At 41.0% G+C, this 14,083-nt stretch overlaps 1 protein-coding gene across 1 annotated transcript in view; it reads right to left on the reverse strand.

The window, feature by feature from the left end:
• LOC143986495 (rho guanine nucleotide exchange factor 3-like) overlaps positions 1–14,083 on the reverse strand; it is a 62,243-nt gene that overhangs the window by 29,142 nt on the left and 19,018 nt on the right. Inside the window, exons 4-5 of the mRNA XM_077484837.1 lie at positions 12,145–12,252; positions 1,827–1,988 (exon numbers count right to left, since the gene is read on the reverse strand). Of these exons, the coding sequence (XP_077340963.1) occupies positions 1,827–1,988; positions 12,145–12,252 (270 nt within the window). The remainder of the gene's footprint in view (positions 1–1,826; positions 1,989–12,144; positions 12,253–14,083) is intronic.

The raw sequence follows: 14,083 nt of genomic DNA on the forward strand, positions 1-14,083 counted from the left end.
GTTCATTCAATTCTTGCATTATGTGTTGTTTTTAAATGTATGTTAATACATTTTTCATATATTTTTTGTGTACTATGTTTGAGGTGTGACTCATTTTAATTATTAATATGTTTAAGAGAGATCTGAACAGAACCTCTTCCGCTTATCTGAATCCTCCCCCCTCCGAAAGGTGCCAAATGTGGCACCGGAGAGGGGGGGGAAGGATTCAGATAAGCAGAAGAGGGGGGAGAGCGGGTACCTGCTTTTGACAGGTTGCCTGTCCTCACTTCTGTTGGACCTCGCCGGCGCAAGGTGCATCAAACGTTTAGGCCCCTCCTCCTTCCCCTGCTGACGGCCCAGTAAAAGAGCGCAGCTCGCTTCAGACATTCACAGTAGGGGCCCGGCTCTGAAGTCACAAGGATGCACCACCAGGTTCCCTTACTGTCAATGGCGGCGCAGCACCCGACAGCTGATGTAAACATTGGCTGGAGAGACGACATCGCTGGACTCCAGGACAGATCAGTCTCCTAATATTAAAAATTAGCAGCTACAGTATGTGTAGCTGCTGACTTTTAATTTTTGAAAGGGGGGGCGGAACATCGCTTTAAAGTGATTGTAAACACTCACCTTGTAAATGAAAGCCAAAACATTTGTGTGTATATGTGTATATATATATATATATATTGATAAAACATTACCAAATACCCTTTTCTCCCCTTTATCTATAAGTGATCACACATGCCCTCTGTTCTCATCTGCATAAGAGCTGGGGGAAGAAGCAGCACACTGAGCTTCCCACTGAATGGCTGTGGGGAGGGGGGGATGTGTTCTCCCGCTTAGTGTGGTCAGTTCTTAATAGGAAAGCAGAGGAGCAGGAACACAAGGGATTTCACACAAGGAAAGCCATACAAAGTGAAGAGGATACTTTTCCATACAAGTATATGGTACAACAAGCACATATCAGGAATATGAAATTTTGGGTTTACATATTCTTTAACGTGGTTGTAAACCTCCCCCCCACAACTTTGTCCCATGTGAATCAGCATAAAAACCCCTAATGAACACGGCTGGTAGATATCTCCTTACTTGTTTAGTATTGTTGTAATCCTTTTTGTTCTTTAGAAAAACGTCACTGAGCATGCCCAGATCTCCCCTGATTTACGGCACACTCTCTATGTCTTATCTATCTGTTATCAGGACTTCCTACGGCACAACACTGAACTCTGCTAATCACTCAGAGCTTCCTCCTACACACCATGTGACCTCACATACAGTGTAAACCAGGGAATGGGACAGCAGTACTGCAGTCTTAACAGCTGAAGCTCACACAGGCAAACACTAGATAATCAGCACAAGTAAAGACTATGAAATAAAACAAGTCAGCTATGAACAGGGAAGCAGGGTTGCCATAGAAACGTTGGATTGAGAAGGAGGCTTGGTTAACAGTACAGGAAGTGCTCAATGTAAGGGCGGAAATACACTCCACTGTGGACTCAGAAAACAATACTTAAGATGGCGCTGCCTAACCCCTGGAAACAAGTTTTTTAAAGTTTCTTTAAGCAGTAAGTAATGTGATTTGGGCTGATTACAGTGGCTATAGTCTGATAATGACTTATTATAATGGACTAAATGAAAAGAAGCATCAGAGTGGGAGAGTTTACTTCCTCTTTAAGGCCACAGTGGGAGACAGAAAGGATATATTGGCTCTGGAAGGTGTATAAAGGTTAGAAAAAGATCATAGTTGGCCGGGCACATCACATTTTAGTTTAGGATAACTGTACTCTTTAATAAACGATAAAGAAGAAACTGGCCTTTGTAACAGTATTGATGGAATGGTTGGACCTCACCTCCTGACGTTTGATCTCGCGGGTGGACAGCTCCTCCCGTGCGCTGTCATAGGTCTCACTCCACAATTTGCTGCTCCTCTTCTTAGCTGATGCTGAATCTCGGCTCCGTGTACGCGGGTAGAAGCTGAAAAGCCGGTTGTCATTGCAGCAGCCTATAGAACGCTGCAGAGATTGGAATCTGTTAGTCAACATTTTGCTTTAGGTTTAGAGTGCCCATAATTGCTGGAGCCCCATAGCAGCTGCAACATCACTAAAGACTTTGTGAAAATTTGGTTCCTCTCTATTTTCTGCATGTGCTCCCCTTGTGCCATTTTTCACTAGAGCCATTTGGATCCAAAGAAGAGTAAACCAGTGTAAACAGCGAAATGAATAAGCCCCCGGGACTTTTAATGAGTCACTGTCACACCTCAAACGTAGCATATAAAATAATATATGAAAAATGTATTAACATACATTTAAAAAACAACATATAATGCAAGAACTGAATGAACATCAGTACATAGTACTGTAATTTTCAACTAGGATCAACAAAGAAACCTTTCCATAGAACCTAAGTAAATTAAAGAAAAAAGCTGAACGGCCGCACTCCGAATAACACCTTTTTATTTGTGGCAAAACAGTGCAGAAGATCCAAAATCTCTTACCTGATGGTGATGAAAGGCACAGGCAGGCTAACGCGTTTCACATCAATATAGATGCTTAATCATAGCTCATTTTCTATACGATTGCAGAGCCTGCACTTGTAGTTGTGAGTGAGGAGGGCAGCTATTAGAGACTTGTTCCAGCTTACTTTAATAAACGAATTAACGAATCACTATCCTGACCATCCTGTCTTAAATACTCTCCTTATGCAACAGTTTTCTGCTGCACAGCCAGGATTCGGTCACACATTCAGTCTGTGGTAACAAGGTGAGCGCTTCCTTCAGAGTTTAAAAGCTTGTATATGAGTCTTATTGTGCATGTCTGTTGCAAGGAAAGTTTTTATCTAATTTTTTACTTCCAGTTTTTTATATATTTTATATAGTTTATTTTCTTCGCTTAAATTCAGCTAGATTTGGGATTTTTGATATACTACAATATTTTTTTTTTTATTTGACTGCAAGTGATATGCAAAAATGACTCATTATTAAGAATATATATATATATATATATATTTATTGATACCATTCTAGATGTATTTTTCTGTGTCAGATTGATGGTTCCCTGACATTATGGCTGTTCCTTGAGAGTTTGGGATTTGCTGCTTTGATGGTGGAGGCAATGCACACCACGGCATACGTTGAAGCATAGCCTGGAAACATCCCAGTTTAGGGCTTTTCAATGTTTACTAGTTTGATGACCAGATATTTAAATGGCCGAATTCTGTGTCTTTGGATGTCTAAACATCCTTTGAGACCTGAGGCTCTGTCGATCTTCGATGTGGCTTGTGCATTATTCCACAGCGGATATTGTAATTGTGAGTATAATTCTTATCCCATGTCCTGATTTGTTCTGCTATGTTCATACAATTGTTGCTATGTTAAGTAAATATACATATATACATTTTATTGTATGTTTCATCATACTGAATTACAAACTTTTTTTCTTCATTAAACATATAACAGTTTGCTTCCATTTAACCCCCCCGAGGAAGGAAATGAATACGTTTATCCCTATTCCCCCATATTTCCAAAACACGTTGGGATTTTTGTGATCATATCTTCTGCATGACCCCCTTTCTGGAGTCTATATGTGATCCAACTAACAAGCAACTGTATATGCATATATATCCTATTCTATAATTGTATGAATATTTAAATTGTATTTTGTAATTGTTATTTTGTAATAAAATTTGTCTGTTTTTTTATATACTTTAGTACTTTCGTTTCTATCCCTTACTCATACCCCTACCCGCACAATCCCTTTTAAGGGCATTCTCTTTCCAAGTTATTAGAGATGCCAACACGCTTGGAGCGGCATCGCTATCTCATAGAACGTAAGTAGTTCATAGAGATGACCGCCAATAAATCTGAAACAACTGTGCTACAAATCAAATCTCAAAGTACTTTGCGAGGGAAATTTCGCTAACCACCCCAGATGGTGGTTAGGTTAAGGAATGAATTCAAATCAAATATATAGCTAGAGATTATATATATATATAGAGAGGGAGTTAGAGAGATATATAGAGAGAAATAGAGAGAGAGAGATATAGAGAGAGAGAGAGTTAGAGAGAAATAGAGAGAGAGAGAGAGAGAGAGTTAGAGAGATAGAGAGATAGAGAGAGTTAGAGAGATATAGAGAGAGAGAGAGTTAGAGAGATATAGAGCGAGAGAGAGTTAGAGAGATAGAGAGAGAGAGAGAGAGAGAGAGAGAGAGTTAGAAAGATAGAGAGAGAGAGAGAGTTAGAGAGATATAGAGAGAGAGAGAGTTAGAGAGATATAGAGAGAGAGTTAGAGAGATATATAGAGAGAGAGTTAGAGAGATATTTATAGAGAGAGAGAGAGAGAGAGAGTTAGAGAGATATAGAGAGAGAGAGTTAGAGAGATATAGAGAGAGAGAGTTAGAGAGATATATAGAGAGAGAGAGAGTTAGAGAGATATAGAGAGAGAGAGTTAGAGAGATATATAGAGAGAGAGAGAGTTAGAGAGATATATATAGAGAGAGAGAGTTAGAGATATATATATATATAGAGAGAGAGAGTTAGAGAGATATAGAGGGAGAGTTATGCCGCGTACACACGACCGGACTTTTCAACATCCAAAGTCCGACAGACTGATTCCGTCAGACTATTCGATCGTGTGTGGGCTGTAATGGACTTTTGATTCACCAAAGTCTGACGGACTTTAGAAAATGGAACATGCTTCAAATTTTTCTGACGGAACTCCGCCGGACCCGGTCCCTCCGAAAAATTTGCTCGTGTGTATGCTATTCCGACGGACTAAAACCGACGCTAGGGCAGCTATTGGCTACTGGCTATGAACTTCCTTATTCGAGTCCAGTCGTACGTCATCACGTTCGAATCCGTCGGAGTTTAGTGTGATTGTGTGTGGCCAAGTCCGCTCAGTTGAAAAGTCAGTCAGAGCTCTGTCGGAACTCCGGCAGAACTCCGGCAGAACTCTTTCGGAAGTCTGTCGGACATAAGTCCTCTCGTGTGTACGGGGCTTTAAGCCCCATACACACGATCAGATTATCTGCTGAGTTTTTCCTTCAGATTTACCAAAACCAAGTAGTAGAAGGGCCTGCCTGATTGCATACACATTGAAACTCCCAAGGTTTGTCCTCATATTATATGGTTTTGGTAAATCTGAAGGAAAAACTCAGCAGATAATCTGATAGTGTGTATGGTGCTTTGGAGAGATATAGTTAGAGAGATATAGAGAGAGAGAGAGTTAGAGAGATATAGTTAGAGAGATATAGAGAGAGAGAGAGTTAGAGAGATATAGTTAGAGAGATATAGAGAGAGAGAGAGTTAGAGAGATATAGTTAGAGAGATATAGAGAGAGAGAGAGTTAGAGAGATATTCTGCATGACCCCCCTTTCTGGAGTCTATATGTGATCCAACTAACAAGCAACTGTATATGCATATATATCCTATTCTATAATTGTATGAATATTTAAATTGTATTTTGTAATTGTTATTTTGTAATAAAATTTGTCTGTTTTTTTATATACTTTAGTACTTTCGTTTCTATCCCTTACTCATACCCCTACCCGCACAATCCCTTTTAAGGGCATTCTCTTTCCAAGTTATTAGAGATGCCAACACGCTTGGAGCGGCATCGCTATCTCATAGAACGTAAGTAGTTCATAGAGATGACCGCCAATAAATCTGAAACAACTGTGCTACAAATCAAATCTCAAAGTACTTTGCGAGGGAAATTTCGCTAACCACCCCAGATGGTGGTTAGGTTAAGGAATGAATTCAAATCAAATATATAGCTAGAGATTATATATATATATAGAGAGGGAGTTAGAGAGATATATAGAGAGAAATAGAGAGAGAGAGATATAGAGAGAGAGAGAGTTAGAGAGAAATAGAGAGAGAGAGAGAGAGTTAGAGAGATAGAGAGATAGAGAGAGTTAGAGAGATATAGAGAGAGAGAGAGTTAGAGAGATATAGAGCGAGAGAGAGTTAGAGAGATAGAGAGAGAGAGAGAGAGAGAGAGAGAGAGTTAGAAAGATAGAGAGAGAGAGAGAGTTAGAGAGATATAGAGAGAGAGAGAGTTAGAGAGATATAGAGAGAGAGTTAGAGAGATATATAGAGAGAGAGTTAGAGAGATATTTATAGAGAGAGAGAGAGAGAGAGAGTTAGAGAGATATAGAGAGAGAGAGTTAGAGAGATATAGAGAGAGAGAGTTAGAGAGATATATAGAGAGAGAGAGAGTTAGAGAGATATAGAGAGAGAGAGTTAGAGAGATATATAGAGAGAGAGAGAGTTAGAGAGATATATATAGAGAGAGAGAGTTAGAGATATATATATATATAGAGAGAGAGAGTTAGAGAGATATAGAGGGAGAGTTATGCCGCGTACACACGACCGGACTTTTCAACATCCAAAGTCCGACAGACTGATTCCGTCAGACTATTCGATCGTGTGTGGGCTGTAATGGACTTTTGATTCACCAAAGTCTGACGGACTTTAGAAAATGGAACATGCTTCAAATTTTTCTGACGGAACTCCGCCGGACCCGGTCCCTCCGAAAAATTTGCTCGTGTGTATGCTATTCCGACGGACTAAAACCGACGCTAGGGCAGCTATTGGCTACTGGCTATGAACTTCCTTATTCGAGTCCAGTCGTACGTCATCACGTTCCAATCCGTCGGAGTTTAGTGTGATTGTGTGTGGCCAAGTCCGCTCAGTTGAAAAGTCAGTCAGAGCTCTGTCGGAACTCCGGCAGAACTCCGGCAGAACTCTTTCGGAAGTCTGTCGGACATAAGTCCTCTCGTGTGTACGGGGCTTTAAGCCCCATACACACGATCAGATTATCTGCTGAGTTTTTCCTTCAGATTTACCAAAACCAAGTAGTAGAAGGGCCTGCCTGATTGCATACACATTGAAACTCCCAAGGTTTGTCCTCATATTATATGGTTTTGGTAAATCTGAAGGAAAAACTCAGCAGATAATCTGATAGTGTGTATGGTGCTTTGGAGAGATATAGTTAGAGAGATATAGAGAGAGAGAGAGTTAGAGAGATATAGTTAGAGAGATATAGAGAGAGAGAGAGTTAGAGAGATATAGTTAGAGAGATATAGAGAGAGAGAGAGTTAGAGAGATATTCTGCATGACCCCCCTTTCTGGAGTCTATATGTGATCCAACTAACAAGCAACTGTATATGCATATATATCCTATTCTATAATTGTATGAATATTTAAATTGTATTTTGTAATTGTTATTTTGTAATAAAATTTGTCTGTTTTTTTATATACTTTAGTACTTTCGTTTCTATCCCTTACTCATACCCCTACCCGCACAATCCCTTTTAAGGGCATTCTCTTTCCAAGTTATTAGAGATGCCAACACGCTTGGAGCGGCATCGCTATCTCATAGAACGTAAGTAGTTCATAGAGATGACCGCCAATAAATCTGAAACAACTGTGCTACAAATCAAATCTCAAAGTACTTTGCGAGGGAAATTTCGCTAACCACCCCAGATGGTGGTTAGGTTAAGGAATGAATTCAAATCAAATATATAGCTAGAGATTATATATATATAGAGAGGGAGTTATAGAGATATATAGAGAGAAATAGAGAGAGAGAGATATAGAGAGAGAGAGAGTTAGAGAGAAATAGAGAAAGAGAGAGAGTTAGAGAGATAGAGAGATAGAGAGAGTTAGAGAGATATAGAGAGAGAGAGAGTTAGAGTGATATAGAGCGAGAGAGAGTTAGAGAGATAGAGAGAGAGAGAGAGAGAGAGAGAGAGAGAGTTAGAAAGATAGAGAGAGAGAGAGAGTTAGAGAGATATAGAGAGAGAGAGAGTTAGAGACATATAGAGAGAGAGAGAGTTAGAGAGATATAGAGAGAGAGTTAGAGAGATATATAGAGAGAGAGTTAGAGAGATATAGTTAGAGAGAGAGAGTTAGAGAGATATATATAGAGAGAGAGAGAGAGAGAGAGAGAGTTAGAGAGATATAGAGAGAGAGAGAGAGAGAGAGTTAGAGAGATATAGAGAGAGAGAGTTAGAGAGATATAGAGAGAGAGTTAGAGAGATATATAGAGAGAGAGAGAGTTAGAGAGATATAGAGAGAGAGAGTTAGAGAGATATATAGAGAGAGAGAGAGTTAGAGAGATATATAGAGAGAGAGAGAGTTAGAGATATATATATATATAGAGAGAGAGAGTTAGAGAGATATAGAGAGAGAGTTATGCCGCGTACACACGACCGGACTTTTCAACATCCAAAGTCCGACGGACTGATTCCGTCAGACTATTCGATCGTGTGTGGGCTGTAATGGACTTTTGATTCACCAAAGTCTGACGGACTTTAGAAAATGGAACATGCTTCAAATTTTTCTGACGGAACTCCGCCGTACCCGGTCCCTCCGAAAAATTTGCTCGTGTGTGTGCTATTCCGACGGACTAAAACCGACGCTAGGGCAGCTATTGGCTACTGGCTATGAACTTCCTTATTCGAGTCCAGTCGTACGTCATCACGTTCGAATCCGTCGGAGTTTAGTGTGATTGTGTGTGGCCAAGTCCGCTCAGTCGAAAAGTCAGTCAGAGCTCTGTCGGAACTCCGGCAGAACTCCGGCAGAACTCTTTCGGAAGTCTGTCGGACATAAGTCCTCTCGTGTGTACGGGGCTTTAAGCCCCATACACACGATCAGATTATCTGCTGAGTTTTTCCTTCAGATTTACCAAAACCAAGTAGTAGAAGGGCCTGCCTGATTGCATACACATTGAAACTCCCAAGGTTTGTCCTCCTATTATATGGTTTTGGTAAATCTGAAGGAAAAACTCAGCAGATAATCTGATAGTGTGTATGGGGCTTTGGAGAGATATAGTTAGAGAGATATAGAGAGAGAGAGAGTTAGAGAGATATAGTTAGAGAGATATAGAGAGAGAGAGAGTTAGAGAGATATAGAGAGAGAGAGAGTTAGAGAGATATAGTTAGAGAGATATATAGAGAGAGAGAGTTAGAGAGATATAGTTAGAGAGATATATAGAGAGAGAGATTTAGAGAGATATAGTTAGAGAGATATATAGAGAGAGAGAGTTAGAAAGATATATATAGAGAGAGAGAGTTAGAGAGATATATACAGAGAGAGAGAGTTAGAGAGATATAGTTAGAGAGATATATAGAGAGAGAGAGTTAGAGAGATATAGTTAGAGAGATATATATAGAGAGAGAGTTAGAGAGATATAGTTAGAGAGATATAGAGAGAGAGAGAGTTAGAGAGATATAGTTAGAGAGATATAGAGAGAGAGAGAGTTAGAGAGATATAGTTAGAGAGATATAGAGAGAGAGAGAGTTAGAGAGATATATAGAGAGAGAGAGTTAGTAAGATATATATAGAGAGAGAGAGAGAGTTAGATATAGAGAGAGAGCGAGAGAGAGTTAGAGAGATATATATAGAGAGAGAGTTATATATATATATATAGAGAGAGAGAGAGAGAGAGATAATAACTGAGGCCCGAAAAAATTGCCGGAAGGTCCACTATTCTTCCACCTGGAGCTGTGACGTGGCGGGGAGATGAGAGAAAGACGACTATACTCTCAAACAAGACCAAATTGATGGATGTTGAATCCTGTAGGGAAAACAAAATCACCCTGCACCCTTGAGGGGAAGACAAAAAAAAATGTCCGGCAGTATGGTGTGCCAGATGGCAGATTTACACTAAACTAGTGTAAAGTTCATCTTCATACCAACACTTCTATTGGTTTTAAAAGAATGCAATACAGATTATGCATTATGTTCAATGAAGTATCGATAAACCAGTAGTGATCCAGTAAGTGTAATGTATTATTGTTACAGTTAAGAGATATTCACATTGTTCTGTATTTGTTGACATTATATCTGCACTTCAATACAATTCAATTTTGGTCATTAAAAAAGCTAAATTATTAACCAAGTAAAGTTTGGGTGTGAATATTCTGTAACTCCTAACACTTCAAGTAAACATCAATGCTCTAGAAATGGTCCAATGGTGCATAAAGAAATGAGGGTATAAAAAGCAGAAAGGTGAAGGAACGAAGACGAGGAGTCTTATGGAGGTGGCCAGGGATGGAACTTGAAAACTTCCCACTAACAGCACAGAGAAGTAGAAAAAGAAGAAGGAACACAATGAAGAAATATGCCACCATCTCACTCACCAGCTCCCCCCAACCCAGGACCCTGTTCCCCATATTTATAAGGCCCATCTGATAGTCCACATGTAGAGCAAATTTTGCAGCTAACCTCAGGGAGCAGATCTGGAAAAACTGAAAATACTCTTTAGGGAAGCCCAGCCTGATTCCCTTCTTAACCACACACTGATCCATCTACACCTCTAACTTTATTTTCTGGTCACATCTCTAACTACTACATTTTTCTTCTTACTAATCGCCAGTAGGTACTCAATTCACTCATTTCTTCTTCAAGAATGTTTCCTATCTCCTCCACTAGGCTTCCTTAAGAGCAATTTTACAAAGCAGTGAAAATCAAAAGGCATGCAAAAAGTAAATAAGCAACAAACACTAAAAGCCCTTACTACTTTATATGGTGATTTATTACAATGATTACAATGTTACAATTAGGTCATTAATAAACCTTTCACATGTCCTGGGATACCTGTAAATAGAGATCCAATGTCCACCCCTGCATTCTAATGGTACCCACGTGTGTGCATTTGTATTATGTCTATATGAATGTTGTTTAATTTTATATTGTTATCATTGTATCCTTTATTTACCATGTATTTTTGCCCATCAGTGTAATACAATGTTAGAGATGATGACAGGTCCATTTTAAGGAGACAATCAGAGAATGAAACCTACTCCGATGCCTTCACTATGTGCTGCAGAAGGAGATTAGGAAACGGATAGCCCAGACCCTCCACCGGCCACACTGACACTGAACCCAGAAGTGCTTAGGACTGAGAATTCTATGTTTACTGAATACCACAAGAAGATTGGTGTATGTAGGACACATTCAGAAATCTATTGAAATAGCACTGCTACCAAAATAGCCATTAAAGATAAACAGGATTAGATAGAGATGATGGCCATTGTGACTAAGGCCTATGTAAGAGGCTGAAACATGTCAACAATTACATGTATCGATTCCTTTTATTGGATGGATTTAATAAAATTGTATATGTTTTATTTATGAGAAATATACTATACTATACATATGAGACGTTTCTCTCGTTCTTTCTCTAGATATGTTCTATAGGACATACAGAAATTTCCCTGGTTATCATCCTGAATAAAAACGCTAGCGAAGAGATCAGGGACAGTGAAGGTCTGTTTCCTCTCTGGCAAAATGTTCTATTACTGATGATAGTCAATGACCTCCATTATCTGAACCTGTAGTAGGAGTTTAGCTCATGATTACCAGAAGGTTTAGCTGTGTCACCACAAATGATATTTGATGGTACAGTTGTCAGTAACAATCAGTAATGCCGCGTACACACGATCGGACTATCCGCTGGACAATTCGCTCGTGTGTGGGCTCCGGCTGACTTTTTCTTCCCAAAAGTCCGGCGGACTTGAAAAGAAGTTTTGACTCAAAATTGTCCGTCGGACTGCCCGTCTGTGTGCTAGTCCGCCGGACTTTTCAAATGAACGGACTTGCCCACACGACTTGTTCGTTGCTGTCGCCGCCTTCTTCTTCTTCTTCTTCTTCCCCTCCCTTTTCTGACCGATGGAGGCGGCGACATTGACATCCTTCGCTAGTCCCGTCTACCTGGAGTCATGTTCAAAATGAATGGACTTTACTTCCTGTGTGGGCAAGTCCCTTCATTGGAAAAGTCCAGCGGACCTCCGCCAAAAGTCCGGCGGATTGTCCGCCGGAAAAGTCCAGTCGTGTGTGGGCAAGTCCGCTTGTTTGGAAAGTCCACCGGATTGTCCGCTGGACTAAGTCCGTCGGATATTCTGATCGCGTGCATGCGGCATAACAGTCATGTTGCAGGCCAGGGCCTAGTTGTTGGAACACAGACCACAGGCATTAAACCTTCATTTTCTGGGGGAAATGTAACTACAGCAGACAGAATCTGGAGGATCTGCACATAGTAAGCAACCAGCTTCTAACTTCAGCTTTTTAGCTGTAAACACGACAGCTGATGGTTGCCATGCACAGCTGCTCCAGATTCTGGCACCTCAAGTTTTAGTAAATTCCCCTCTCTGTGCCTTTTATTACCTGGATGGATAAGCTGAGCTTCTTCAGTGGAGTGACTTTCATTTGCTGTGGTGTACTGTTGGCCGATAAAGTCTTGGCGACAGGCTTAACCCTCTTGGTGCTGGGTTCCTACAAGTGACACACAAAGAAAACAGACCGTAACAACAGCTTGTTAGCAAAAAAACATTTTTCTGCTAATATTTAGGGTTGCACTGATACCTTCATTTTACTAGCGAGTACGAGTACCAGTCAAGTACTCGGTGATACCTTTGCGGTGTGATTTGGGCCCTTACAAAACTATTGGTCTAAATCGCATTGCAAAGAATTGCAAGAGATTTGAACAGACATGTGGTGCGATTCCTGTCCGAATGGCATGCGATTTCCCAAACTGATCTTGTCAGAACCCAGGCTGAAATCACTAAGACATACCTGGGTTCACACAGGAGCGGTGCGGGAAACCGCATGCAATTCCATCAGGAATCTCACCGCATTACTGTTCAAATCGTATGCGGTTCTGTGCAGTGCAATTTGAGCCCGTTATTTCAGGTGTCGGAGTATTTTTCCAAATATGAGTACTCGTGAAAATACTCGGTATCGCTGCAACCCTAGTAACATTGATCTCTTTTGAGGGTGCCTATGCTAAAAAGTCACACAAATGAACAATCAACACAAAATCACATGCTTCTTAAAGGGAACATAAACTCAAAAAATGAAAGTTATAAGGAACATTTAGTAATATATTGTGCCTGAGCAGTACCCTGAAACATGTACATTTTGTGTTAAATTCATCCTGAAAAAATAGCAGTGCTTTTCCTGGTATGCAAGGATGCCTAGGCACTCCTGTGTGTACAGCAGGGGTCTCAAACTGGTGGCCCTCCAAGCTGAGCAAAAATGACATGTGCCATGGGGCATTGCAAGGCTGTCAGTTACAAGCATGATCCCACAGGCAGAAGCATGATGGGACTTGTAGTTTCGTAACAGCTGAGGGGCCGTCGGTTTGAGACCCCTGGTCTACAGCATCATATCTGCAGTGTGAGATCTAATGCACTGCTGCTTCAGTCTGTCTGTCTCAGATTTGATTATGTCCCTATTGTGCTGCTTACTGCAAAGATCACCTTTTGCAAAGTTGGCTCCTTTCAAACAGAGATACCATGCAAACCAAGGCATAGTAAGGGTGTAATGGAGGAAAGATCAGCTGCAGGGAGACCACATGCTATACTAGTGACCAGTGCTTTGCCCTCTGTCTGCCTTTCTTTGGAAGTTTATTCCGGAGTACAGATCCTCTTTATGAGGACAGTCTTATCGGAGACGCCAAAAAGAGCCAAATGCAGAATGGTTAAAGGAGAACTCTGTCCTCCTCCTCCTCCTCCTCACACGACTGGTTAACCTGTTTGCCCCTCTTCTCTGTAGCCTATAGCCTCTATTACGTTACGACATCCGGAGGCCACACACCCTTGTGACGTCACTGCCCGGGGCATAATGGGTCTGTGACGGCACAAGGGGGCATGGCCTCTGGTTGACGTGATCCGATTGCCACACCCCCATCATTATGTAAGAAATGCAGGACATTGGCGCAGACAGATCAGCGGGATGCAGCATCAGAGGAGGGTCGTCCGCTGGAACGGCGGCAGAGGAAGAAGAAAAAATGGACAAAGAAGACTGAAGAAGAGTGGAAGAAGAAGCAGGGGGAGAAGGAGAGGACTGGAGGATGAAGATGCGGAAGAAGATGGAGAAAGACCAGAGAAGCGGAGAAGAAGATTTTTAATAAAAGACTTGTCAAAAACTGTCTACTGTGTTTTTTTAGTGAATGGGTAGGGGTACAATGTACCCCTACCCATTCACATGGGGGGGGGCATGATCTGGGGGCCCCCTTGATAAAGAGGGCTTCCAGATTCCAATAAGTCCCCCTGCCTGCAAACCCCGACAACCACCGGGCAAGGGCTGTCGGGATGAGGCCCTT

This window comes from Lithobates pipiens, unplaced genomic scaffold, assembly GCF_037356315.1.
Source record: "Lithobates pipiens isolate NorthernLeopardFrog02 unplaced genomic scaffold, aLitPip1_a1.2 Scaffold_166, whole genome shotgun sequence".
Taxonomy (NCBI): Eukaryota; Metazoa; Chordata; class Amphibia; order Anura; family Ranidae; genus Lithobates; species Lithobates pipiens.